General features: G+C 41.1%; 1 protein-coding gene and 1 long non-coding RNA gene across 2 annotated transcripts in view; one reads left to right on the forward strand and one right to left on the reverse strand.

The window, feature by feature from the left end:
- LOC145445032 (uncharacterized) overlaps positions 1-26,242 on the reverse strand; it is a 361,778-nt gene that overhangs the window by 229,926 nt on the left and 105,610 nt on the right. The window lies entirely within an intron of this gene.
- On the forward strand, positions 5,536-24,820 carry LOC145444038 (kremen protein 1-like). Its single transcript, XM_080321939.1, has 9 exons — positions 5,536-5,748; positions 6,511-6,694; positions 7,363-7,451; positions 8,995-9,173; positions 11,562-11,724; positions 13,352-13,744; positions 14,560-14,709; positions 20,270-20,350; positions 22,674-24,820. The coding sequence occupies exons 1-9, from the start codon at positions 5,667-5,669 to the stop codon at positions 22,859-22,861; spliced, it is 1,509 nt and encodes a 502-aa protein (XP_080178065.1). The 5' UTR covers positions 5,536-5,666; the 3' UTR covers positions 22,862-24,820.

Raw genomic sequence — 26,242 nt, forward strand, 5'->3', positions numbered from 1 at the left:
CCACATCAAAACTGTGATGTCATTGCGTTTAAAAAATGTACTTTGTCCTAGTATACATTCGTAGGTCGCAGAAATGTAGCTTTGAAACTGGCGATTTGAAGTCGCGTAGCGTTGTATGTTCGTGTTCGTGTTCTTAAGAACGCTAATCAGGGAGCGTCAAGCCCTGCGTTTTTTTACGTTAGACGCCGCTCGACAATCCACACGGGACCGGCGCAGGAGCTCCGCGATGATCGGGTTTTTTGTCTGGTGTCTTTCTCTAATGCCAGACATCATGTCTGAGGTATGTCGGGTGTGTGTTAAGACTGTATTTCCAATCGGACATCATTCGTGTGTCTGGGTGTGTCTTGACTGTGTTGTAATAAGGGAATCATGTTTGGGGTGTGTGTCTCGACCGCGTTGTAACAAGGAAATCATGTTTGATGTATGCGTGGGGTGTGTTTGGACTGCGTTGTAACTTGGACATCATACCCCGTACTGTTCACGTCCATGGTCAGAGCGGACTTCTCATCAAATTTGGTGCTCACATGACGCAACCACCGGGGCACTGACCACCCCATTTCTAGCAATAGAATGGATTGATAGTGGCGAAAGATTCAGATAACGTGGTGCTTATCTTTTGCAAAATAAGGGTCTATAGTTTTAATATTGGATATGACAGTAAAGCGTCAATGAAATAGTACAACCCGGATCAGAAACTCTTTTTATTTTTGTTTTTACCTCTTCGATAGTTTTTATACGTAGTGGTTGATTCATACCAATACGAGGAACACTTTTCGAGGTCAAGTGTGAACACAAATTTCTGTAGCTGAAGGGCATGTTTTGCTGTAAAAACAACAAACACTGTTTTCATTGTTAAGCGACCTGGTAAAACAAAGCGACAGTGCATAATCCGAGGAGCCATGTAAAGGTGTAATGAATCAAACTATTGCGTTCGGTTATATTGACCAATGGTGATGAACGTGTATGAACTCAAGATATGAGCTGGTAGCATCATATTTAAATGTTTGTGAAGCCTTCCTTGTATCAGCGATCAGCGAGCATTGCAATTTGATATCAATATTACATTGAAGTTCTGCAATTGAATACATGCCTTTGATGAAATACGATTTTATATGACGATACTTATCCCCGACTGTGATGATTGTGATGGGAGTACTTCTATTTCGAGGGATATGTAAGTTATATGCATGTGCTGACAAATGATATGCGCGATGCCAATATGTTGTAGGATACGAAGGAAAAATCATGCTCAGGGATATCGTAAGACTTACTAAATACGAGAGAATTTCCGATATTTTGAAGTTTGGATTCCGGTGATACATCCATTTCGATCTTGTAACAAATTGGTCCGGGTTGTTTGCGACAGATAGGTTCAGTATATATTTATGATGGGCATTATTGGTAAAAAAATCCTCCATTGTGTTTTCTGATGTCGTGCCCAACAGAACTCGTCTTACGTATATTCGTTTGCAAACTTCGCATTAAGATGAACCTTTTGACGTAGGTATATTTATTATTCAGTACTAAACCGATATCTCGGTTACAGGACAGAGAGAGAGAGAAAGAGAGAGAGGAAATATTGGTATTTTTGTAACTTTCAGATTGTTTGTTCGTGATGAAAATCAAGGACGCGAAATTAACCAATTTAGCAGAACTGAAGGCGGCGATATGTAGCATTTGATATCCAGGATATTGGAAACAGACCTGTCCAATATCATCGCGGCTTTTGTTTTATGTAACTCTCGTGTTGTTTCGTTTGCGCTGGTTTCTTCACAGCACTGCTTACTTTGAACCAAACCTGGTATTGATATCGGCCGCGAAGCCAGTTTGAGTGATCACGATAAACTTCCAGATGCACTTCCGACGCCACCCATTGACGTATAATTGACGTATTTCATGTCATGTTGTCACTACCGTTCTTATCAAGTTAAAAGTCCGGCTGTAAGTTAGGCCTACTGCGAGCCACGCATGCTGTGATCCATGGGCGAGAGCTGTTGACGGACCATATCCTGCTTTAAATGTCTGAATCTAATCTGCAGGAAGTGCAATTGGTTCTCTGTCGAGCGTAACGTCCACTATCACCATGGTGATTTTTTTGACCTAAAAAACGGAAGATTTTGACCTAAAAAATCAAAATTTTGACATTTTTCACCTTAAAAATCTTAAGGTTTACCAAATTTGACCTAACGTATGCAAATTAGGTGTTTTCCCTCTTGATGCTAACTGCTAACATTGTACTACGTATCTTCATTTCTGGTTAGAACTGCATGTCCTTAAGAAGTAGTTTGACCAGAAAAAAAACTATGTTGCTTCAAAGACTGACAAATTTTTACATGAAAAACTTTATTTGAACGAAATCTAGCTCTGCAGAATTCCAGTAGCTACGTTACACATCATGGTAAAAATAACTGAATTTTTTGTAGCACAACTTTTGTTACTTTCCTACGTTCTAGGGTCCTTACTAAGTAGGTTGCCAAGAATGGAGAAAGAACGCTTAACCAGAGCAGTTTTGGGTGATAACACTGAAGCTGTGCGTACACTGCTGGTGACAAACCGTGTTGCTTCATTCTGGCAATGGTGTCTACATCACAATTTCTCGTCATGCGCTTCTTGATATAAGAACCATGCAATGCCCGCGCAGTCTTGCTTCAGTTGGGATATTGCGGTACGTTGAGCATATCACCATGTCAACTTATTTGTTTCATTTGAATGTTTACGATTTATAATGAGCAGACAATGGGCCGTCTACAACGGTAGACCTACAAAGTAGGCTACAAGCTGTAAAATGTCAAATGATTAGTTCACCGACAGTGCAAAATCAACGATACAAACGAAATGCAGGCTGCAAAAAGTTTTAACTTTGTAAAAAACTTTGACATATTTTTGACCTAACGATCCAATTTTAACCTAATTTTGACTGTTTTCAACATGTCAAAAAATCGTCTTAACTATCACGTACCAATGGATGCAAAATTGGAATGTAATGCGACTGGTTAGAAAGCCCATACAATACAGATTGTGTAGACTCCTTAGCATTTGTTCTGAGCTTAGTGTCAGAGGACACGATATAGATTGTATTGGATCGGTCCGTGAACAGTAAATTCCCCTCTGAGAGCTTTTGTTTTCTGCCCCTGTTATAATGAATACCAAGTCAGAGTTTAATATCTCACATTTTGATTATGTTTTACGCAACTACAAAACGTTGGTAGTTAACGCTTGTTAGGGATCTTCACGCAACCCAGTCATCGAATATGGACATAAATCGGCATGAAATTCCATATAATATGTTGATGGCGAGACCTTGTTGTAAAAATCACATAGGAATAAACGCATCGTCATCGTGCTCGATCAGCTTAGCAGATTCGCCCTAGGCTCGCCATGCACCAACTCAAGTGCTTCACAAATATGAGGTATTTTCCTGGTCGCTAAATATAGTGTTGCAACAGAACAGTTCATGTTGCCTCTCGCAGTTTCACCAGGACATTCTCGAAAACATATTTACTTCACCTCCACATGCTACAGAGTAGACCAAACTATTATCCCTATGCCATAGTCCAGTGCTTTTCAACCTGTGTGACGGTTCGCATGTGTGCGAATGAAAATAATTGCAGTGCGAATGACGAAGGAGGTGCGAATGGAGCGAATGAAAAATCCGTATGAGTGCGAATGAAAATCGTTAATAATTGGTAATTTTTTTGATGTGGAATAATTCAAATAAACATAATAAGAAATTCAAGGGCAGTGTAACTTTTGTAGTTGCGACGCACTGTGTAGGGTACTCTAGCCAATACGCGAGACACGCCAAAAATAGGGCTTTATCATGAGAATTCATGAAAACATTTGTCGGACTGATTTTTATGGAGAACATGGTCGAAGACCGTTGGGATGAACTAGTGCAGGGGTGTGCAACGAGCGAGTTCAGGCCTATGAAACTGATTCATTTCGAAGCCAAACCCCGTCTGCGTCGGGGCACATGAAAACGTGAAGATTTGGACAACAAACCTCTGATAAAATGCGGTGCCAAAACCATAATCGGCGACAAAAGCTTGGCAAAAAAATGACCGATGCTGGATTGCTAAAGCTTTCGATATGGATATGGTCCGTTGTCGGTGCGGAATAGTCCCGTTCTTGCAATTTGAATAGACAGTAGTACAACTGCGACACGCAGAGGAATTTAATTCACTCTAATTTGAAATCGCGTGCGTCGGGCATGTTTTGTAGAGCTTTGTTGGGTAGAGCGTTCTGTACGTCATACATGTCCGTAAAATCGTAGCATACTACTGTAATATTAAAAATGAATTTCTTTTCGTGAACGAGGCTCGGGTCACGAGTTGCCACAAAAACTAAGATTTTGGTGATAGTCTAAAAAGCAGCTTTATTGGTACTGTTATGAATTTCTCAAGTTAGATTGAGCTAAAGAGCAGAGCATAGCTATCGTGAGTTTATTTGCACTTCTCATGTACTCGCGAGACAGAAAATGGAAAATCGAAAAAAAAATCATAACCAAAGTTGGAGCAACATATCATAAGGTTGCGAGCTCTAATGTGCCTACTCTCCTTGATCGTTATGGACCATATTTTCCACGACATAAGCCTCAAAACAAACATATGGGTTTTTTACCCTTTCGACAAACTGCAGCCTCCGGGACCTTTGTATCAGCTTTAAAAAACGACTTCTGCCAGCAAGCATTTCTCACCTTATAGAGATATTTGCAATCACAATGAGCGAAAATAGTGGCTTTTTTAACGAGACACTTGATAGCTTAAGCTACACAGTAGCCAATTTGTTTCACATCTGAAAAAACGTTGTTAAGTATCTTCATCTTCTTCTTGTATAACAATTTTCGGTTAGTTTGCGCTAATGAAATTTTTTTTAAGTGCGAATTAAGCTCAAGAAGGTTGAAAAGCACTGCCATAGTCCATCTACCACTTGCTATAATGAAGGCGAGTAAAGGAACGTATACGGTCGGGATTTATCTGCAAATCGACAATAAATACGCATTTGAAAACCTAACGATGCATCAGATCTGTATAGATCGGGGTTAGAATTATATGCACATTCGGCTCTAACCGTCCAACAGTGCATAAGATGAAAGCCAGCAAAACATGGATATTAATGCAATTTCTACGGTCAACTACAATGTGAGTGCTTGGGCACAGCTGACGGCTGTAGCACAATCACGAAAAGGGGAACGCGGGAAATATTGTAGAAAGATGGCCGTATTAGTGCACCCCCTTCATACATGCCTATATGTAATACATCATGTTTGGCATTAATTGTGCTATTGGAAATATTGAAGACTGATAATTTTGCAAGCAATATCCAGAACCAATCGAATGCTGATATTGTGAATTTATACGAGTAAAACAGCACGGATACCGTTTATGTTGATGGAGATGTTATTATGTAATATCAGTTATGAAATTGAGTTAAAACTATGTTCTCAGCAGATCGAGATGCTCAATGCTCAAAGATATACAAATTCCAGCAACCCACTTGAGTTTCAAAAACTTAATTGTAGGTCTCTGGATGCCTTAATCCAATCGTATCGTTCGATTTGTCTTCCAGGTATTATATCGATAGCCTCTAATAGTGTACAATTCGGAAAGCAATTGGAGGGTAAGCTCAAAGCCCTTATAGGCTACCCGTAACACAGTGCTCTCGTAATGGATTTGGGATATATATCTTTGATACTACTCGGTGCAATCTGCTGGTTCGGATTAGTACATACTCAGGAGCTAGGAGTAGGTAAGTCTTAAAGTAGTGCGTTATAGCATAAAGGATACGTATGCATATATATTATATTTGGGTAGTCAGATGGACCGTGCTATAAGTCGATACTTCGTGAATCATAAAATAAGAATTTCGATCTGGTACAAAGTTACCAACATGAATGATTAACAATAGCAATCTGCATTTTGAGGACGAGGGATTGAAAACCTCGCTGCCATTTGAGATTAGTTTTGATGTCTCACTTATCATCTTTTCTGGTGATAATTATTCATTACGAAATAAATAGAGGGATTTAACGAACTCAATAACGTTGGTTTCTCTTGGTAAAACTAAGGAGCACACTGCGTCGCATTTGTGCAGTGCACAATAGCCATGAGTACACGAACTCCTGCTCAAATGCTCTACTCATGATTGGCGTTATATCTTTAACTTGTTCAGAGGAATTATAGCATCGCTAAATCAGTGTGAGTGCGAATGTTACGACTCGTGACATTGTTTAAGACTTGATTTAAATCATTTACTAGAGCCCAACCTATGCTAGTTTAAAAACGGGTTTTAATTTTTTGGGCATATAAGGCCCTATGCTACTATGTTTATATCATACACAGAACACAATTCGGTTTTAACAGATTGATACAACGTAATGTTATCACCAATAAAAATAAAATACCGTATATTCAGCCTGCAACGGCATTGCTTGATTCCCTTTTGTTTTCAAATCCGAAACTACTGCAATCTCTAATCAGAATATAATATTTGAGAAACTTTCCTTTCGAGACAGCGAATGCTACACCGCAAATGGGATCGACTATGAAGGAACGCAATCCGTCACCTACGTCAAAGGGAGCAAAGTATATGATCCTACGGAAGCTAACCCGGAAGCTTGCCTGCTTTGGACAGATGTCCGTGATTTGTTAAATGTTACTGATTTTGATAAGAAACTCCCGAAGAACTACTGCAGGTATGGCCGGGCTATTCATGCAATAATGAATATGATGATTTAGTTTAATAGACGATATATAAAATATCTACTTTGCCAGAGCTCTCAAATGGGCGTACCTTGGTATAACTTGAGATATTGCATATGTATATGTACGCGTATTTTACACATAGATTTGTAACCTTCAAATAAGTGGACTGATGGCAATACAAAAAGCCATAAATCATTGGTCCTACTGCTTGTCTACACCAGCACACAATACACATATCCATTGCACTGTTCACTCGAAAATTCCAGTTCACATAACATTATTAAATATATATATATAGGCCTAGTAATGCCTAGAGCTATCAACAGGAGTGACTCTAAGAGTCTCGAAATGTATGGGGACCCAATAGGGAACTTATTGGTATGCTACTTACGTTGAGCTTCTTGATGACTTGTCATCGTCACTGTTTAAGAACTCTGTGGGTGTGCCGTACCCGCACCTGGCAATTTTGGGACCATATACCTCTATGTATTGTAGACAGCTCGCTGCGTCTACTCATGAGTCAAACCACAGGCTGAGCCCGTGTTCAGCACAGTTAAAACCCAATATTCCACAAAATACAACTGCTCCTCAAATTAAACGTCACATCCTTATACCGTAATGGTAGAGGACACCCTACATTTCATTTCATCATTTTCAGAAATCCAAATAACAAGCTCTTTCCATACTGTTATGTGACACGGAACGGCGTACCAGAATTTGCATACTGCCACATACCTACCTGCAACAGTAAGTTTCTGAATATATGATCGAATTATTTTTATTATAAATTTTTTTACAAGTATCGATCAAGATCAAGCATACAGTAAGTAAGAAAATAGCAATATAATTCCTGTAACATCACTTGCGGAGATAATATAGCTAGAACAAATAGCCTTCTCCCGTATTTAGCCTCCGCCCGCCGCCAATTAATTAAATGAAACTTGTCTAGCAAGCATCGTGGTATATGATATATATGCCAAATGGATCTAGGAATGGTATATCGTACTTTCATGAAGATTACGAATAGTTCGAGTTTTGAATGCTTGCTTGCAAAATACGCACTACTTGAGATTATACAGGATTGTCGTGGTTATTGAGTTTAATTTTCGACCCAAATCCAGCCGTTTTCCTCTGAGATCACTCGCCTATATACCAGTGTTGGGATGACTCGAGTCATGACTTGACTCGAGTCAGACTCGAGTCACCTTTTTCGCATGACTTGACTTGACTCGAGTCACTTTGCTAAAATGACTTGACTTGACTTGACTCGGCGTATCAGAAATGTGGATTGACTCGTGACTCGGACCAAAATTCACGAGTCAATTTCAAGTCATCAAGTAATCGGTGTGGATAAAAATCACTGTATCTTGCATATATTCGGATTGTTCGCGAAACGATGGTGTAACCCGTGAGAGCGAATAATCATTGAAATATTGTGCGCGTTTCACTGAGCCTCAATTGTTCTCTCACAAATAAATTGACCGCAAACGAAGTGATCGAAGCTTACAGCTTACGTTGCCGTAACTCGAGTACTAAAGTAATAAAATAACGAAATGTATATTTCTGTTCTCTGTTCTTACCTTAACCAAACCTCTTGTCTTATTGAAATCGAATATAGTTTATATAGTTCTCAACCATTGGCGCAGGCTCGAATTGTATCATCAATTTGTAAATGGGTAATGTGTTGCATTCGTTTGTCTATTCTCTATTTTGGCTGGTAACTATAAACTGAGGCTATGCAAATACGTAGTTTAACAGTTCTACGTATATGTGAGCGATACAGCGTCCTCTTGCGAGTACATTTAACTCGTTTATCGGTTCGAAATTAATGACCACTCAATCTGTATTTCCGACAGCTAGCAAATTGCAATGACGTAATCATGCCTCATACTTCGAAAAGGCAACTTGACTTGAAATGTGACTTGACTCGTGACTTGACTTGACTTGACTCGAGTCACCTTCGAAAATCGAGTGACTTGACTTGACTCGAGTCACCTTTGAAAATCGATTGACTTGACTTGACTCGAGTCAAAATGTGCAATGACTCGAAATGACTCGTGACTCGAAGGTAGTGACTTGATCCCAACACTGCTATATACATTCTTATTACTCTTACGTGGAAAACAGTCCGCAGTTGCATATTCGCACCTAATCTTGTATCTTCGTCGCTCTGGCACAGTTAAACCTCATTTTCATTAGTGTCCCCGTTGTTCTGAGTATTGTGTCTTTCTTTCGTGAGCAATGTGTAAACATGGTGTTTTACATGGTGTGTATTGTCTTCTATATTTAGCTCCGGCGTTGATTGGATGCTTCAAGTTGACCGTTAAGGAGGGAGGTAAAGCACCGAGCGACGCGAATATTACCGGCGACGTGATCCTATCAGGGACAGACAGCAGAACCGAGTCAGACATAATGAAGATCGGCCGATGCATGAACTTTTGCAGATCACGGCGATATGACTACGCCGGAGTAAGTGCTAATTCTACAGAGCTCATCGAAATCGGACTGCTTTACATACCAAGTTTACTCGACTACATTTTCACGTCGTCGAATTCGACAGGATGGACCATCATGTGCACATTTCTGTTTCGATCGTATACCCAAAATCCAAAATTATTTCAAATTCACTGTTTTCAATATTGAATTATAAGGTGACGGAGGGGTCGCGCCAGACAATTATTTACCGCCAATTGAATAATGAGATATTCAAAGCCGTAAGTAGATGTGTAGCGTTGTTTGAAAAAGTTATCGTAAAAAAATATTGATGCTGACTGACTAGGGGGGCATGAAGGAGGTCAGTTTATACACGTCTGCAACATCGAGATGCTTGGAATGGGAAGGAACCATTAGGTGATCTATAGTCAGCAGCCCTATTTTCCTCTCCCCGCAATCCCGGAGTACTGGTCGCCTAGCGGAGAAGTCGCGGATATCATTTTTACATGACCTATCATGACTTTCCTCGGACGTTCTACCATTGCACTATCTAACCAGCAGCCATATAGTGTAGACAACCTATTAATTATTATATTTCAACCTCGAGACCCATGCATTTTCAAAGGTTTCAATTGCTAAACATCACAGAAAGTGAAACGTAAATGACTTAGTTCGGATCACGAGTGTGATTTTAGATTGACAACACGAGTAAGTATATTACTTTTAACTCTGCTCTTGGAAAAACCGATTCGCGAGTGTGTTAGATAGATTCGTTCTTTGTATGTGTGGAAGTAGTGATATTTATAATATTTATATATTGTAGAAGCTTATTTAAAGGTAACATGGTTATGACGTTGTCAGCATTGTGTGTCCTGAACTTAAACCCAAAGTATAATCAGCAAATCTATGAACATATCGCTGCTCACAGACTCAAATTTACATCCAATTCTAAGAACTGGGTCAACCGACTTTCATTCCTAGTTTTGACAATGATGACGACCAGCTTATAAATTCTCGTCAATATTTCAGACGCGTGTACGTTGTCATCTAATCAATGTTTGGTTAGTTTTAAATATGTAAATTCATTTATATTATTCCCATGTTGTCGGTCACTATATAATCAAATATTAATATTGAATTCTGGCGTAGTATCCCAATTTTATATTGTGCGACCCGCGAATGGATTCAAATGTTGAATGCGGCCCGCGTGCTAAAATGTTTGCTCACCACTACAGTAAGCGGTGTCTTACAGAAGGCCTATAGCGAAATTGGGTCGTGCTACAACTCGGCAGATCAGGAATCATTTTAATACATAACGGCCTGGTGTATATGATAATAGTAGTCAATAGGGATGGTGTGAACGCGAGGTTCACGTTCGCGTTCTCTGTGTGAACCTCGGAAATTTAGAGGTTCACGTTCACAACAGAACCTTGGTAGGTTCTGCACTGTGAACCTTTCGCGTATATTATAGATTTCACTTCATAATGACATTTTTCGTTCAAATTTATTGCATTATTGCAAGGCGCTGGCAGTATAAAAATCAACAGTAAACGACCAAACGACCATGCACCTTGACAATTTCAAAAGTTTTACTTGCTTTGTTACAAATGTTTGCTCGAAATATCCAGCTTTATTACCCTTTGTGAACATTTAGTGACTCTATGCTGTGAGCTTGACCCGCAATCACACAACATCACGAGCGAAATGCGTAGTCAGCAATGATGCTTACTCCACCAATCAATGAGATTAATATCATGTTCTGATGTAAAAATTCTAGCAGGGGTTCAGGGTCAATCTTGACTGCATAGGTTCACTGTATCATTAAATTCAAATCCGTACGGTTGAGGTGTTGGCTACTGCTGTATAACTTGTTAATTGAGTAAAATCGGTAGCAAGTATAGAAACCTCTTTTACACTCTGCTCGATATCAATGTAGCAATACTCAGACGCCGAATACATTGTCCGGTCTGGGCTGGACCGTTAAGGCGTAAGCTTTTATTCCCTGGTAAGTCGTCGTCGAAATTGTTGGCTAAGCGACGGAAAATATTGATTTATGGGATTATTATATCATTTGATTGCCTCAGTTGATACATTCAGCGACGTTTAAAACGCCAATATGTACCTCAGCATTGTGGCATTATGTGGCCCGAGTCGTCGCTAGGTATTGTGTACACTGTACAGTGTACACTGTACGATATAGGCTATCACTTCACTGAAAGATAGGATTGGAATTAGCAATATGACGTCACGTGACGTCATGAGGTTCACGTTCGTGTTCACGCAGAACCTTTCAAAAAGGTTCGCGTTCACACGAACCTGAACCTTTCAGAGGTTCGCACCATCCCTAGTAGTCAATACAGGATCAACATGAAAATATCAGCTACAACGAGCAATACCAATGGTCTTGTAATCCTGTTTGTATAGTTAACCGGAGGGGCAACCTGCCTATGCGGTAAAGAGGTCGACGATGGCCCACGCATGAAGGAAGCCATCAATCAGATCCAACCTGAACAGTGTCTGCAGTATGCGTGCGATGGCGATAGGGAACAAGCCTGCGGCGGAGATGATGCAATCGCAATTTACGACGGTATAGTCCATACTTCTTTTATATGTGTGCGTGATTCTATCAACCAGAGCGAAAAATTGCATCGCGGTTCAATGATATGCAATGTATAATGTATACCAGTTTCGGGTTCAAATCAGGCTCCACTATCAACCTACGTAACTCAAACCTCTTTTAACTGCTTGTGCTCGCTCTTCGATATACATTAGGGTTACCATATTTTTTGGAGCGAATGCCGTAAACTATTTAGCGCCCACTAGCGGATTTTGAAATGAGTTATCACAGACTGTCTTTCAATATGACGATACACTATAGCAAAGCTTTGCCTATCGATCAGAGGTGGTCACGATCCAGATCGGGAGCCGCTATAGTGTTAGGTCGGTGCATTTATATGGTTGAGTGTTCCAGGGCCGAAACAACATTTTTTCAGCCCCCTTCCGTCTCGAGCCCACCATAGGGTGATCGATACAACTTCTGGGGGGCTTACTATATACATCTGGTTTCTATATGCATCTGGTCGTTAAATTTTGTGAATGTAATCTCTCTATAATATCAGTTCTTTCATATATTACTATAAAATTTTGCTCCTCTCTCCGCCCACTTGATCATAGTTAGCGGTAGGGCTGGTGGAGGATGATTACTACGAAAATGCAGGGAACGTAATTAGACATCGTAAAGTCATGTCATCTCACACTGATAAGACTATTTATGAGCCAAAAAGTCGGTCCGAACCAGCAGGTTGCACATCCGGTGATTTTCAACCTTTTATGGTCGCGACTCCATAACTAATTTGAAAATGTTCTTTGGCCCAGTGCAAAATTTGATAAGCTGATTACTGAAAAACGGTATGCACCTTTGCCCAGACTTACTCACGGCATATTTCGGAAGTGATAAGGTTCAACATGTTCGCGAACCCCAGAATAAAGTCAAAAGGCCCCAGGTTTAGAGTCACTATCTTTGATTAAAGCATCTAAATGGCCTTAACCGACTCTATAGGAATATACCGCTCTCCTATAATCGCGATCACAATTATACTCAATTGAGTAAATGATGGTCAATTGGTCATTTTTACTTATTTTTGATTGCATGATTTGCGAGGACGGGGTTGACATAGGAATAATATAAACAATGAATATATAGTAGGGTTACCATACGTCCTCTTTTATGGAGATTTGTCCTCTTTTTTGACATTTTTGAAAGGGTCCTCGGAGGACGTCCTTTGTCCTCTTTTTTGAGAATTTTGGTCAAATTTACGGCCACATTCGACTGAGATGCCGTAAATCAGCACCGAAGTAACGCTCCGGCGGGTATTTGGGGAGCTGAGCAGGAAAGTTGACCTTTTTGTTAGACAACCACCTGAAAACAGTATTTTGGGCGACGAGCGAGAAAGTTGACCTTTTTTTAAATATGGTAAGTAGCCTTCATAAAAGCAAATGACACGGATTTTGGTAAAGCTAATCCGAGATCTATATACAGTAGGCCACGAAAAACTCACGTCACCACGCCTGTAGAGAAACAGAAATTCACTATGGTCAATGTTGTTGAGGCGAGTTATGTCACACAGCAATGTAAAAGCATGGCGGGTTGAACATTAAACTCTGCCTTTTGTAAGCTTCAACTTATTGTAACAACCACCTTTCTAATTTTGCAGTCGAAGCCGGTGCTTGTAGACCGAAACCGATACACACTAAAGACAGCGGCCTTATTTACTCACCAAGATGGCCCGGCACATATCACAATGAAGCAAAGTGCGATTGGACGATCTACATCCCGGACAAATACATCACTGACGACGACGAGAGGAAGAACTACGAGCTGCGTCTCCATTTCACATATTTCCACTTGGAGACAGGAAACGACACTGTGAAGCTGTATACCTACCGGAACATGACAGATTCCGGTACTTTCCATGACAAATTTTCCGGCACTCACGAGAAGGGCTTGCCAGAGATCAAGTTTAAAGTGTCTGACATGATCGCCGTACACATGATATTCAATAGTGACAAAGATGACAGGCATGCTGGGTTTATCCTTAAATACGAAGGTGAATTATGTTATTATATGTGATTCTTCCTCACTTATAGCCTACTAGTCAATTAGCATATTTCTTTGTCGGTGTGTAAATACGATTGCAGTGTTGAAATTTTTACGGGGGTCGTGAATCACGAGATCACCCCTCAAAATTGGAGCTGTACTCCGACATTCACTCATGATTCCAATCAATTCCAAATTACAACTCCTATCACGACTCGTGTGCAATTCAAAAACCAGCCGAGTCCAAGTTCACACAAATGTTGAGGTAAGACAGAAAGACACTTACTTCTTGAACAACAAATTTAGAATCCTGTCCTGATCCGGATCCGGCACTCGGGCAAGAAATGCGAATCCGGATCCAATCCTGCTTATGAAAAACATGCCGGGTTCCTGTCCGGTTATAATCCAAAATTTTCCGTGTCATACATACTGTTGTGGCGTTATAACGGAGCCTTATTACCGATTCAGAATCGAATTGCACATGCACGATTTTACCGATAAAGTGTAAGGCTATTGAGTATCATATCATGAAATCAATATAGTTTTTTGTTAATTCGCTATTGTGCCCAGGATGTTTTAGTGATTTCTGTACACTAATTGGCGATCATATGCTCCTGTTGGGCAACATGAATCTCGAAGATCACAAGTTCACCGTTGCCGTCAGGCTGCGAATGATCATTCGATTCATTCATGACTTATCCGAGCATATTTGCTATGAAACGTGTTTATATAAGCGGCTAAGTTGATGGTGAAGATGCGAGACTTTGAGGGTTGGGTTAATAAACGATTTAAACATCATATTGACAAAGTCCTCTTACTTCACAGTTGTTTACGTCGGTCCACCCACTACAACAACTGTCTCAACAACTACGATAAGTACGGCATCGACGCAGACAACATCGCCAACGACTGCAGGCCCAACGACATCGACAGCTACATCGTCGAAACCTTCTACTACCAAAAGCACTGCACCTGGTAATGAATATGCCGCGAAAATATTTCGATGTAGCTGGGTGACGTTAGTTAGGGTGATTGGAAATCGGAAAAAAAACTAATGCTGCTACTGTAGCTACTGCTGCCAATGGTCGTGTTTCGTAAGGAACAACAACACCTTCATCCGTAAGGGAATCATACGCATCCGCTGGTGCAGGGGTCTGCAACCTTCTTTGCTATGCGGACCGGTTTCTAAATGATTTTTTCGCTGACTGGTGATCAAAAACACCGATGTTCAAGGTCGAAAATTGATTGCACCTCATACAGTGTAAGTCGTGGGAGGTCACCAACACGTCGAGATTTCGGATGAATGCTTACTAAAACATTTTGAAATGCTAGAATTGATTTCAGTTTCAAAATATTGTTGCTTTTTTTCTTCAAAATATGCTAGTCGCCGGGGAAAATCAGCTGATATGAACTGCCAATACGCGTATTGCCTTGACCTGCAATGGCCCAGATACTGCCAAGACCGAGACCCTTAGAAAACGATTGAAGGCATTTCCACAAGATCGAGCCTTAGGAGGAGATAGTCTTTCAGTTAGTAACGTGTCTCACTGTAGCCCCAGTATCATTTCCTTTGTCTGGTATCGTCAGGTATCAAAATAAAATAAAGTTGCCGATCATGGTATTTCCTGTTGTATTGGTACTTCTCAATAAGATATTACTTATTTTGTGGTATGCCCATCGCCCATGCTAGAGAGCACAGCGTTGTAATGATGTAGAGTTTTATAAGCGGGGTTGCTGAACTCTCTGTCCTAAGTCGTCTCGATATTGCATTCTGTCGGCCCGCAGCCTCTACGAAATTTTAAAAGTGGCCCGCGACCCGTTTTGAGTTAACGACCCCTGGTATAAGGTTAGTCATGGGTGAATATAACATAATAATAATCGCTGAGTTATTATATTTTTCATCTGAACAAGTCACACACAATGTACAATGCGATAAGGCACAATGCGATGTCATGAACAGATAGTAGGATGTCGAACGACACGCATCAGTAGCGATCCTTTTATTCTAACATCCACCTCGGCCTAGAGTGACCGATGTCACAGTTCTTTTCGATGTTGATCGTTTTAATCTAGTAGTTCTTAACATTCCTTGTGAGTGCTTTCTTTCGTCGGGTCTTTTTCTGGGCTTTTTTGTCGCCGTAAGAACGGCAACGGCGGGGGAAGAGGAGCCCAGGAGCCCCTCCGACGGGAATCGAACCTGTTCCGCCAGATTTGTAGGCGTCGTCACAACTACGTATTGTCCCCGCATATATCAAGGCGGCAACACATGATGTGTTTCCATTAAAGAGATTAACTTGATTATCTTTTAATTATTATCAGTGATCTTTTGACCACTATGGTAAAAGTGTGGAAACTTTTCGCGTACTAGTAAACGAACTCCTCGCGGACCAACAGTTGCCGGCCATTGCGCCATTGCTACAGTACAGGAGTTCAAGATCAGTATCATCCATTGGGGATTTTATAATGTCTCCTCCATAATCGTCATATACAATCACAAGTAACTGTTGTGTGGTGTAACCGGTCAACAGCTAAATAGGACTCACTATTCATATCAGGACGTTGAAATTCGTTATTTATTTGATATTTAGTCATATCCGTAAATGATTTCAAAACCAGTTGAGTGCCAACAGAGTATTATATTCAACATTATACGCTCACGATACTGTTGTCGATCAAAATCGCTGTGTTCCGAGTAAGGTCACTGACTTAACGAAATTGAATTAAACTGTACTCCAGCTATCATTGATCGTGATCGTTTTTTCGACCTCGCATACTTTCAATATGCCTGAGGCAACTCAAAATCCGTTGTTTACATGTTGTTAGCTTAGTATTATTATTTAGCTAAGCGGGTATTCACGGTCCGCTATAATTAGACATTGATGGAATCAGATAATGCCGCCATGCGTAAGTAACTAATAACTGTAGATATCCTTCTCGATAATTTCAAGATAGCTTAGGCAGCAGTGAATTTATTGCAAACTCGCCTGGAAATGTTGCCATACCTGCTCATTTGCGCTGCACTGATGATGACCATCGATTTCTTACTCTAATATAAAACGCAATTTCACAACATCGCCCCATGCAATCGAGATAACTATGCTATATCTCAGTGGTCGGGAACCTTTTTCGTCCGAAGAGCCATATTGGCCCAATTCTTTCCATTTTAACTCCCAAAGAGCCTTACATGCCAATCAACTTCTACGTCACAATTGAAAATTCGTGACGTCATGGTAGCACATGGGATTCGTCGTGTGCGCCTCATTTTCTCTGCAAAAACTAGTACTAATCATGCTGATAAACGTATTCGAGCATGCGAAATTTCAGTTACGAGAAAGTAGCTTCGTCGTGATGCTCCTTTTAAATGCGACAACCCATGATCATTGATCACATGCGTAAGTCGACCCAAACATCACCACTACAGCAGTATATAGCCAACCCTATGTGAGGTGTGATCCATCAGTGACATGGGGTCATGGGAGGCAAGCGAGGCAGTTCGTTACCTGTCGCCGGGATGAGTGAACGAAAATTCTGAAAATTTCGATTACTATTGGTATTTTCTATCGCTGAATGACTGAATTTTGAACATTTTCCTCCCAAAAGTAGGCGACTTGCATATTTATTGTCGGCACAGACGTGCCAAGCTTCGCCATTGATAACGCAATTCATCGTAAATAGCTTAGTATTTATAATAACTGATGTGAACTGAATGCAACTGTTGCACTGATTCCGAAAATCTAAATACTGATCGACTTCTCAATTCTCAAAGTTTCGTCGAGAACATATAACAGTGGTTCTCAACCTTTTTGACTTCGCGGCACACTTTGAAAATAAAAAATAGTTCGCGGCACACTAGCACAGTGGTTCTGAACTCTTTGGGCTTACGGCACAGGTGAACTACCAGAATGCGTATAGCAGGGCGGCAACCATAGTCTTACAGAGGTGGTCATGGTCACAGACGAAGTACTTCTACTTTTTCGAAGCACTCGAGTAGGCTTTTCTCTGCTTGAGTTTTCTTTTTATCTCTGTTGACATCTCACAAATACGTCTACGAATGGTATCATTTGACATGGGAATCGTTTTCAAATCTTCCCAAATATTTTTTTACAATTCTATTGCAGGCCGGAAGAGCTTACTCCGCTTCCGTGTGAAGTTTTGAATTATCAGTTATTACATCTGTTACCACATGAATGGCCTGCTAAGATCTCGTTTAAATGTCCGGCTGAGCTTAATTTCATAAGATTGGTTTGACAATAAAGTCTGCCCGCTAACGCATTGTCGATGTAATCAACCGTCGCATCGAAGAGTCCAATCACAATAGCTATACTAACAAATACAGAGGCGAAGAGGTGGATGCTAAACCCATTCCCACGCAGATCGTGTAATAGCACCTGTGTCCTGTGAGGATAGTCTACCTCAATAGTATTACTGGCAATCGCCCGCAGTTCAATTGTAGTTCCATCAAACCGGGATAATAAACCTCAACGGCGGGGAAATTTGTAACTGACATAATTTGATAAATTTTACTTCTCAATTCTGGAATTTGTCGCCTGCAACATAGCGTTGCGCCCTGAGCCTACATTTTACCTGCAGTGCTGGCACTCTATACCTAACAATCGCAATGTGAATGGCTAAGCTGGCAATTCTAATTTGTAAACGTGAACATCACTTCCAAATTAGTTCATTTCTCGGCGGTGTGAATGCCTTCCATGGTGTTGGAGGTTAATGTATGCTCCTACTCGTCCCCCGATCTGCAAAAGCAGTGTCTTCCAAAGAGTGCTAAAAGTTGGCATCTCAGGAATCAAAATATGTAATATCGGCATGGTGTAAAATGATCATCGATGACGAAGACATGGCAGGAACACGACTACAAATAGACACAGAAAAAGGTCATCAACCTGGTTCATGTTCCTGTTCTGCCTCCGGTTCTGACTTCTGATGGGTGACAAGTAGGCATATAAGGTGAACACTTCGGCCACACCTCAATATCACGGTCCAATCGCGCGAGTTTAGCAACCATCATCCTAAACGATACTGTATGACCCATTGCCCGTGGAGGTCCCAGTTTGATTCATGACAGCGCAGTAGCAAGTTACAAAGCGTCACAGATTTATTAGATTCTCCGCTCCTATACGTTGTTGGATTCAGAGCGTCTTTACAATAAAAAGCCCAGAGAAAGACCCAATCCATGACCTAATGGGGATGTCAGATTGAGATACCAGATTGAGATACAGTAGCTATACGGTCGCCCCGATATCCTTATATCTGTTAACTGCATCGGATCGCGCATCGCGTGTCTTGACCGGTTAAATTCAATAGAAAAACCAACAATAACACACTCAAAATTTGGATTTTCGTTGTACTTCGACATAGATTACCACATTTGCTCGCGGCACACCTGAGCAGTCCAATTGGCACACTAGTGTGCCGCGGCACACCGGTTGGGAACCACTGACATATAATGTTGCGCTACACGCCTACATTTTATCGCTGGTATTACAAAGCGACTTACCAATCAAGAACGTGGATAGCTATGGCGTTGCTTGTATTGTGAATGTCACTTCCAAGGTAGTTCATTTCTCGCCGAAGATCAGCAAGACGGTGCGTATATATTTCATAGCTGCGTTGTCATTCATGGGCAATGGGCATGGGCATCGCCATGTCTGCTATTCTCTTTGATCAATCAACGTATCGTGCAATCCAAGATTTCGAGTCGGGTACATGGAATTCGCGAGTGATATTGGTCTCCGGCGCGACAGTAACTTAAATTTGGGGATTTTGAAAAGGGCTGCCCGAGCTCCTAACCCTGAAGACGGTACTGTCTTACCTCTCAAAGACATGTTTATATGGTCACGAGAATAATTACTCTGGTCGTGATGAAAATTTACTAACAAGTTGCTGCAGCATTGAGCAATTCAGTAAAAAATTATATATTTGGCAAAGAGCCATATCTCATACCTAAAGAGCCATAGGTTCCCGACCGCTGCTATATCTGGTCGCAGAGTTCTTAACCAATGTTCCCTTATGTGTGCATTCGGCTAGGAAAATATAAACCTTACATCAAAATCAAGGATCACTCGATGGATATAACTCGATGGAAAACAGTAAAACGTGTTGTTTTAGCTTAGCCAAATGTACAGTCAATATAGACCATGATAAACGCTGTGTCACCTGTGTCGCGATATCTAAACCAGTAAAGGGCCGTTTGCGGCGCCTAAGTTTAACAAACGAGTTCCAAGTTCTCTTGTAAATTACTTTTAATACAGCATGCATATACGAAACTATGGCACTCGATGTTAGAGCTCTTCTAACATATTCTCTGACTATGATTTCATCCCCTGAAACGTGCTGGAATTGACGTGTGCAATAAATTGCCCCTGCGATTGAAAAGTATGAGATTTCCTCCATTAAAGTCGGAGTTCCTTGACTTACTCCTAAGCAAACGCTACTTTAATGTAGCATATTCCCCCATTTAACATTGCATCAAGCCATCCACTGGATGACTAAGTTTTGAATCGTTATTTTATTTACGTTACAGGTACAGTAAAATCCACCATCCGGCCCACAACGACGTTGTCTGTGAAGAGAACAACTCTGAATGACACGAACGTTGGCGCAGGTAAGTGATATAAATATCAACATTCGAGTACTTTTTCATATGCTGCTTGCAGCGAGTGTAGTGTAGTGTAGTGTAGTAGAATAGTGAGCATGCAGGCGTGCGTCCCCGTAGTGCAGTCCTAAATAGGATATGTTGCGATCCGCGGCTGACCCGTTGACTTGAACCCTCTGCACAACCTCATTACTTAATCTGCAATAAGGTTTTACTTGGTGGCCTTTCGGGTGTAGAAAGTGATATATGGTCAAAGTCGATATCTATGACATAATGAAACATTCCGTGAATTGCAGGTTAGGTTGGGTACAATTACAATATGTGGTGCACGAGGCAATGGGTGTTTTCGACTAGCTCGACAGGCGTACTAATGCGGTTTATCGGTTTTGTTCTTTGATATTTGTATCCAATGCCTTATGTAACCAACATGATGAAATTGTCATACTGACGACAATATGACCTAACTTGTTCAATTGTTCCGACATTTGGGCACGCGATAGTCGAGAATACCGAACGTTAAACTCCAATGTATATAGTGTCGCATGCGCATCGCACATATGTCCAATTTTTCCCCGGATATTTATGACATCAGTATCTACCGCGCCACAAATTCAACCCACAAACTAATGGCGGATTGAAAAATGGGCTCGGAATGGTCGATCGATTCTACGTATATTGCACAGCGCTTTCGAATAGTTTTACAAGTTGGACCCGATTCTCATAACCTTAAATTTGGATGCTTACCCATCGTGTGGTTTATTAGTATCCTATCGGTGAAATCGCAATAGATGAATTGGTGCGTTCATCGTGTATAGGCTATCACTCAATTACGTCCTAATAAACATATGTAACAAATTACTAATAACTAGGAGGTGATCCAGATCGCCGTGATAGGTGTACGTACATAATTATGTTTCCAGTGACACAGTGCAAAGTGCTGTAGTTTTCTTTTGATTAACCTGCTGCGCAACCCATCTCGGTGATAAAATAAAATTGTTTCGAGCGACATATTGGCACGATCAGTTCGAATCAATTGCGTCCAACCAGGGTTGTAACCAAGTCACAAGGCTCCGAGTCACAAGTCATTCGCACTTTTATAGTTTTCACTCGAGTCAAGTCGAGTCATTTCCAATTCACCACCGATTCAAGTCCGAGTCCAAGTCAGCGATCAGAGGGTCGAGTCCGAGTCATGGTATTATGACTCGAGTCCGAATCCAAGTCATTGTGTTGACTGCTCATTTTTCAGTTAAAGTCTTATTAAACCCACTGTTATAACCATGTTTGGCGATATCGAATGGTTAGCATTTATAATGTACTAATTTTCCTCACTTTTAGCAGTTTCTGGTCGCATTTTCTATTAAAAGCACCGATAGACGAAATCCTAATAGTGTGGTTACTTTACTATTCTTCGGTCTTGGCCATCTGACTTTCGAGTCATATGACTTGGTTCGAGTCATGCGCGACGACTCGAGTCGAAGTCGAGTCAATACACAATTTGACTCGAGTCGAGTCGAGTCATTTCCGTATTTCGAGAAAATGACTCGAGTCAAGTCTAGCCATCAGAAAATCGCGACTCGAGTCGGACTCGAGTCGAGTCATGACTCGAGTCATTACAACCCTGGGTTCAACTATAGAATGTAAACATGGAATGGCAACGACCGATTTTGCAGCTTCGTTCTGCTTCGCTGAGGCTGTATTTCACAATTGTTTTGCGTAAGCGACTGTCATATTTCTCGCAATCTAAAAGTTATCTTTCAGAGCGCAGTATTTAGCTACGTTTGCACTGATTCCAAAAATATTAATTAGAATATGGTCAGGCTCCAGACTTAGATGAAAATTCACCCTGAACATCTGAAATGTGCATTGTTCAGAACATTTAGATAATGGCAAAACTATGACCATAACAATGACTGGTTGCGGCTCACCGATTGTTCGGACAATCTCGATATTTCAGACTTGGAGGGCGGATTCTAAGTGGATCAGTGCCTGATCATATTTAAATTTATATTTTCGAAATCGGAGCGGCAGTAGCTTTCGATCAAGACCAGATTCAGTAAATTCTGCGCTCTGGAAGATAACTTTTGGATTGCCAGAAATCCGATTGTCGTTTACGCAAAACAATTCTGAAATACAGTCTAGGCGAAGCGGAACGAAGCTGCAAAATCGGTCGCTGCCATTCCATGTTTACATTCCAAGTCCAGCTGTTAACCCTTGACCATAACCCTTAAGTTAGCGTTGTATAACCTAATATCACACCTCAAATCCCCGCCCTAACTCTAACTGATTCCTTTTCCGTTTTGCGAACTTTTAATTATGTTTTATTCCTTCGCAGTGTCTCAAGAAAAGTCGTCGTCACTCGGGGGTGGCGCAATTGCCGGAATCGTATTCGGGGTGCTCGCTTTCGTCGCACTCTGCGTCGCGGGGTTCTTTCTTTTTCAAAAGTTCAAGGGCACCAAAGAGAGTACGGAACCGCAAACCTTCAACAATCCCGTAAATTTTAATAGCGACTCTACATTGTGAGGGGTCACTATTGTGAGCTCGACTAGTCGATAATACGCGGTTGCTGTAACCAACGAATGAAATTATTTTCGAAAGTTTCGCGCAATTTCTGGTGGAAATCCTGTTTAGTATAAAGACGTATATTAAAGAACTCTTAGAAAGTATACATTCTGCTAAACAAGTCAATCAATCTTGCTATTCCACGGCCAGTTTGAATTGCAACACATTTAGTATAGTGTTTGCAATCGCGTTATTGCATACGGTGATATTGATATAGTCACGAAGGCTGATGGTTGTCTAAAAATGCCTCCAGATCTTTATATAGACTTTATAATGACATCTGTGATGTATTGGATGACAAATGTTGCGCATTGCAAAAACCCTGTGTCATGATTTTATGTATTTCCTGTTTCTCTAGTACGCTTTAACCAACAATTACTTTTGGTGAAATGCCAGGTACTATTGGGACAGCATTTTTTTTCATGATCATAACACCTGGTACTTTTTATGGTATCATATGCAATAATTTCCACCTATATAGGTGCTACATGCAGTGGCATATCATGAAAGCGTCGAACGTAATTCTTCTTTCTTGTGTCTTAATCAATTGCGATTCCGTATCAATCAAGGTCGAGGGAATGCTTTGGATGATTTCACATCCCGGTCCTGAATTTCGCTACCTGCTTACATATTTTCCGAAATTTGTCATGCAGTGCGGTACACGTTCGTGATACGCCTGCACTTCAGAGATGAGCAGATTTGAAATTTCTGTGTCATAATCCAATCCAAATCGGGAGCTTCAAATCCTAATTCAAGTCCTAATCCAGAAATTTTGTACATAGCAATCCGAATCCTGATCCTAATCCGATATAAACTTGGAATTTCTCGTGAAAAGCTCACATCTTATGCCTATAGTTATGTAAAAAAATATATATACATATCATAATATGTGCCAAAGTACATGAAGTAACTTTGGTAGGACGAAAAACCGTTCGTCCCATGACATCAATCTCCCCGAAAATCGGTAAATCCAATCCTAATCCTAATCCCTTACAAAGAAAATCTGAAATCCTAATCCAATTCAAATCCGTCAAAATTTCACAAATCCGTTTTTTCCAAATCCTAATCCTAATCCATGCTCATCTCTGCTGCACTTATCTGATCAGGTCTGACGAGGTGATTGAAATTTTAAAAAACATGAATATGTCTTTAATTGCTCGTATGCTATAAAGGAAACTGTCGAATGAAATGCCACACGGTCGCATTGTCCAACATTGCCTGGGCGGGCATGACATCCTCCTGGTACGCAACGAATATCTCGGATTAAATTTTGTTAATATAACGTTGTGATCAGTGAAGTTGGGAGTAAATATCCTCGACATTTTATGCTACTATCAACTCGACTCACGCCCGTTCAATTATGTTTCTATGGGAAATTGCATCTGTTCTGTAACATTTCATTTTCTACAGCGATGATCATGACTCACGGCCCGTCAAATGCGTATTCACATGATTATGTCTTATACGCTGTAGGTCTGTAACATTATTCACTTTAATTTCTCTTCGTCGCTGATTTATAGCGCCACCCGTCTTATGCTCGTGGTCCTAGTATACATTATGGTATAACGCTGTATGCGCTGCTTGCTTGCCAATGACTAACAAAGAGAACCTCTGAGAGTCAAACAGTTAACGTCTGTATCACTTGGGACTAGTGATTAATTCACAAGCGATGCGACGAGCGAAGCGCAAACCAGTGGCCCGTGACGGAGAGCCACAACTTTTAAATCCCCGTATGCCCAATGGAATCCGGTTGCACATCGGCATCAATGTCATCACACCGGTAACTTGTGTATTAACAACCAACGATCAATCCCTGTGATTTATGGAGGTGCAATGGTGCATAATTTACAATCATACAGTGATGTTATATTTGTACTGGAACTTTATATAAATATAATAAAACGAACATTGAATGTGTAATATGGATTCAGATTTTTATTTCGCAATCATAATTTTTCATTATTAGGTCGGTCAAGGTTTCACAGCAAGGCCTACATAGCGGGCGTCAAGCGTATAATGATCGTGTGTCGGCCGTCGGGCTCAGCGATATAGGTCATCATCATCATCATCATCATTGGTTTATTAGCAATTTTATCAGTTCAATACGCCACAAAAAATGCGATACAATGAAAAGAAAAGAAGATGTCGAAGCGACTAGGAGTTGTCTGTGGAATCGGACACCCACCTTGGCCTAGGCGATGTAAAGAGGAGGCATGCACACTGAATGAAAGTAAAGAAGATAGTATAGAAAAGGAAGCGACAAGAAATAGGGCGGCATGTCATTGGAAGCGAGATCGATAGGTCAGTCGTGGTCCGGTAATCTTGAGGATAGACTGTATCTATTTAGTAGTAGGCTAATTGCTTGTATTTCGACTTGAATGTGGACATGCTCGTCGACTGCCGGATGGCCGGCGGGATACTGTTCCACACATCAGGTCCGGCATATTTGATAGAGCGATGATCTTTTCGGTCGATCATATGATATTTGTACGACGTGGACGCGCGTGTGTTGTACTTGTGCGCTTTTGATTCAGAGGTAAAGAAGTCATTGAAGTATTCGGGGCAACGACCGCAGTGAAACTGATACATAAAATTGGCGATTTATAGTTTCCGCATATCTTCTATGTTTAGGACGCCGAATCTCTTCAGCAGCGACTTATTGGATGGGCAGCCAGGCCCCTTCGGGGCCCTAGCTATGATTCGGAGTACTTTATGCTGTAGTTTCTGCAGTGGCTTGAGTGCAGTTTTACCGGCAGCCCCCCGACAGAGGAGGCTATTATGTAACTTCGATTGGATTAAGGATTTAAAGAGTATCAGAAGAACCCATGCTGGCATGAAGCGCCCAAGGCTGTAGAACAGGCCGCACTTCGGTGATAATTTTGTTTCTAGGGACTGAATATGACTCTTCCAGGACATGTTCGAGTCCAGTAAAACCCCGAGATATTTGGCATTATCTGTGTTGGAAACGGGCTCACCAGCGATATCAGCGGTTAGGTTATTTTTTGAATTTACTGTCAGCAATTGGGTTTTCGAGGCGTTTATGCAAACAAAGGTTGTTCTGGGCCGTCCACTCATGGACTTTAGGCATTTGGTCACCAGTCAGGGCATCCAGCTCTGCCGTCGACGATGCGGAAGAGAGGAGGTGAGTATCATCAGCGAACAGTGTGGTGTTCAATGAGGAGGTTTCAAAAATGTCGTTGACATATAAGGTGAAGAGGACCGGTCCAAGTACTGAGCCTTGGGGCACACCACAGGTCACCAGGTGGGGAGAGGACAAGGTGTTTGAGATCGCAACCATTTGTTGGCGCCCAGTGAGGTAACTTTTCATGAGCTCAAGTTGTG

The sequence above is a fragment of the Botryllus schlosseri genome, chromosome 8, assembly GCF_051294905.1.
Source record: "Botryllus schlosseri isolate E-star chromosome 8, Bs_hap1, whole genome shotgun sequence".
NCBI lineage: Eukaryota > Metazoa > Chordata > Ascidiacea > Stolidobranchia > Styelidae > Botryllus > Botryllus schlosseri.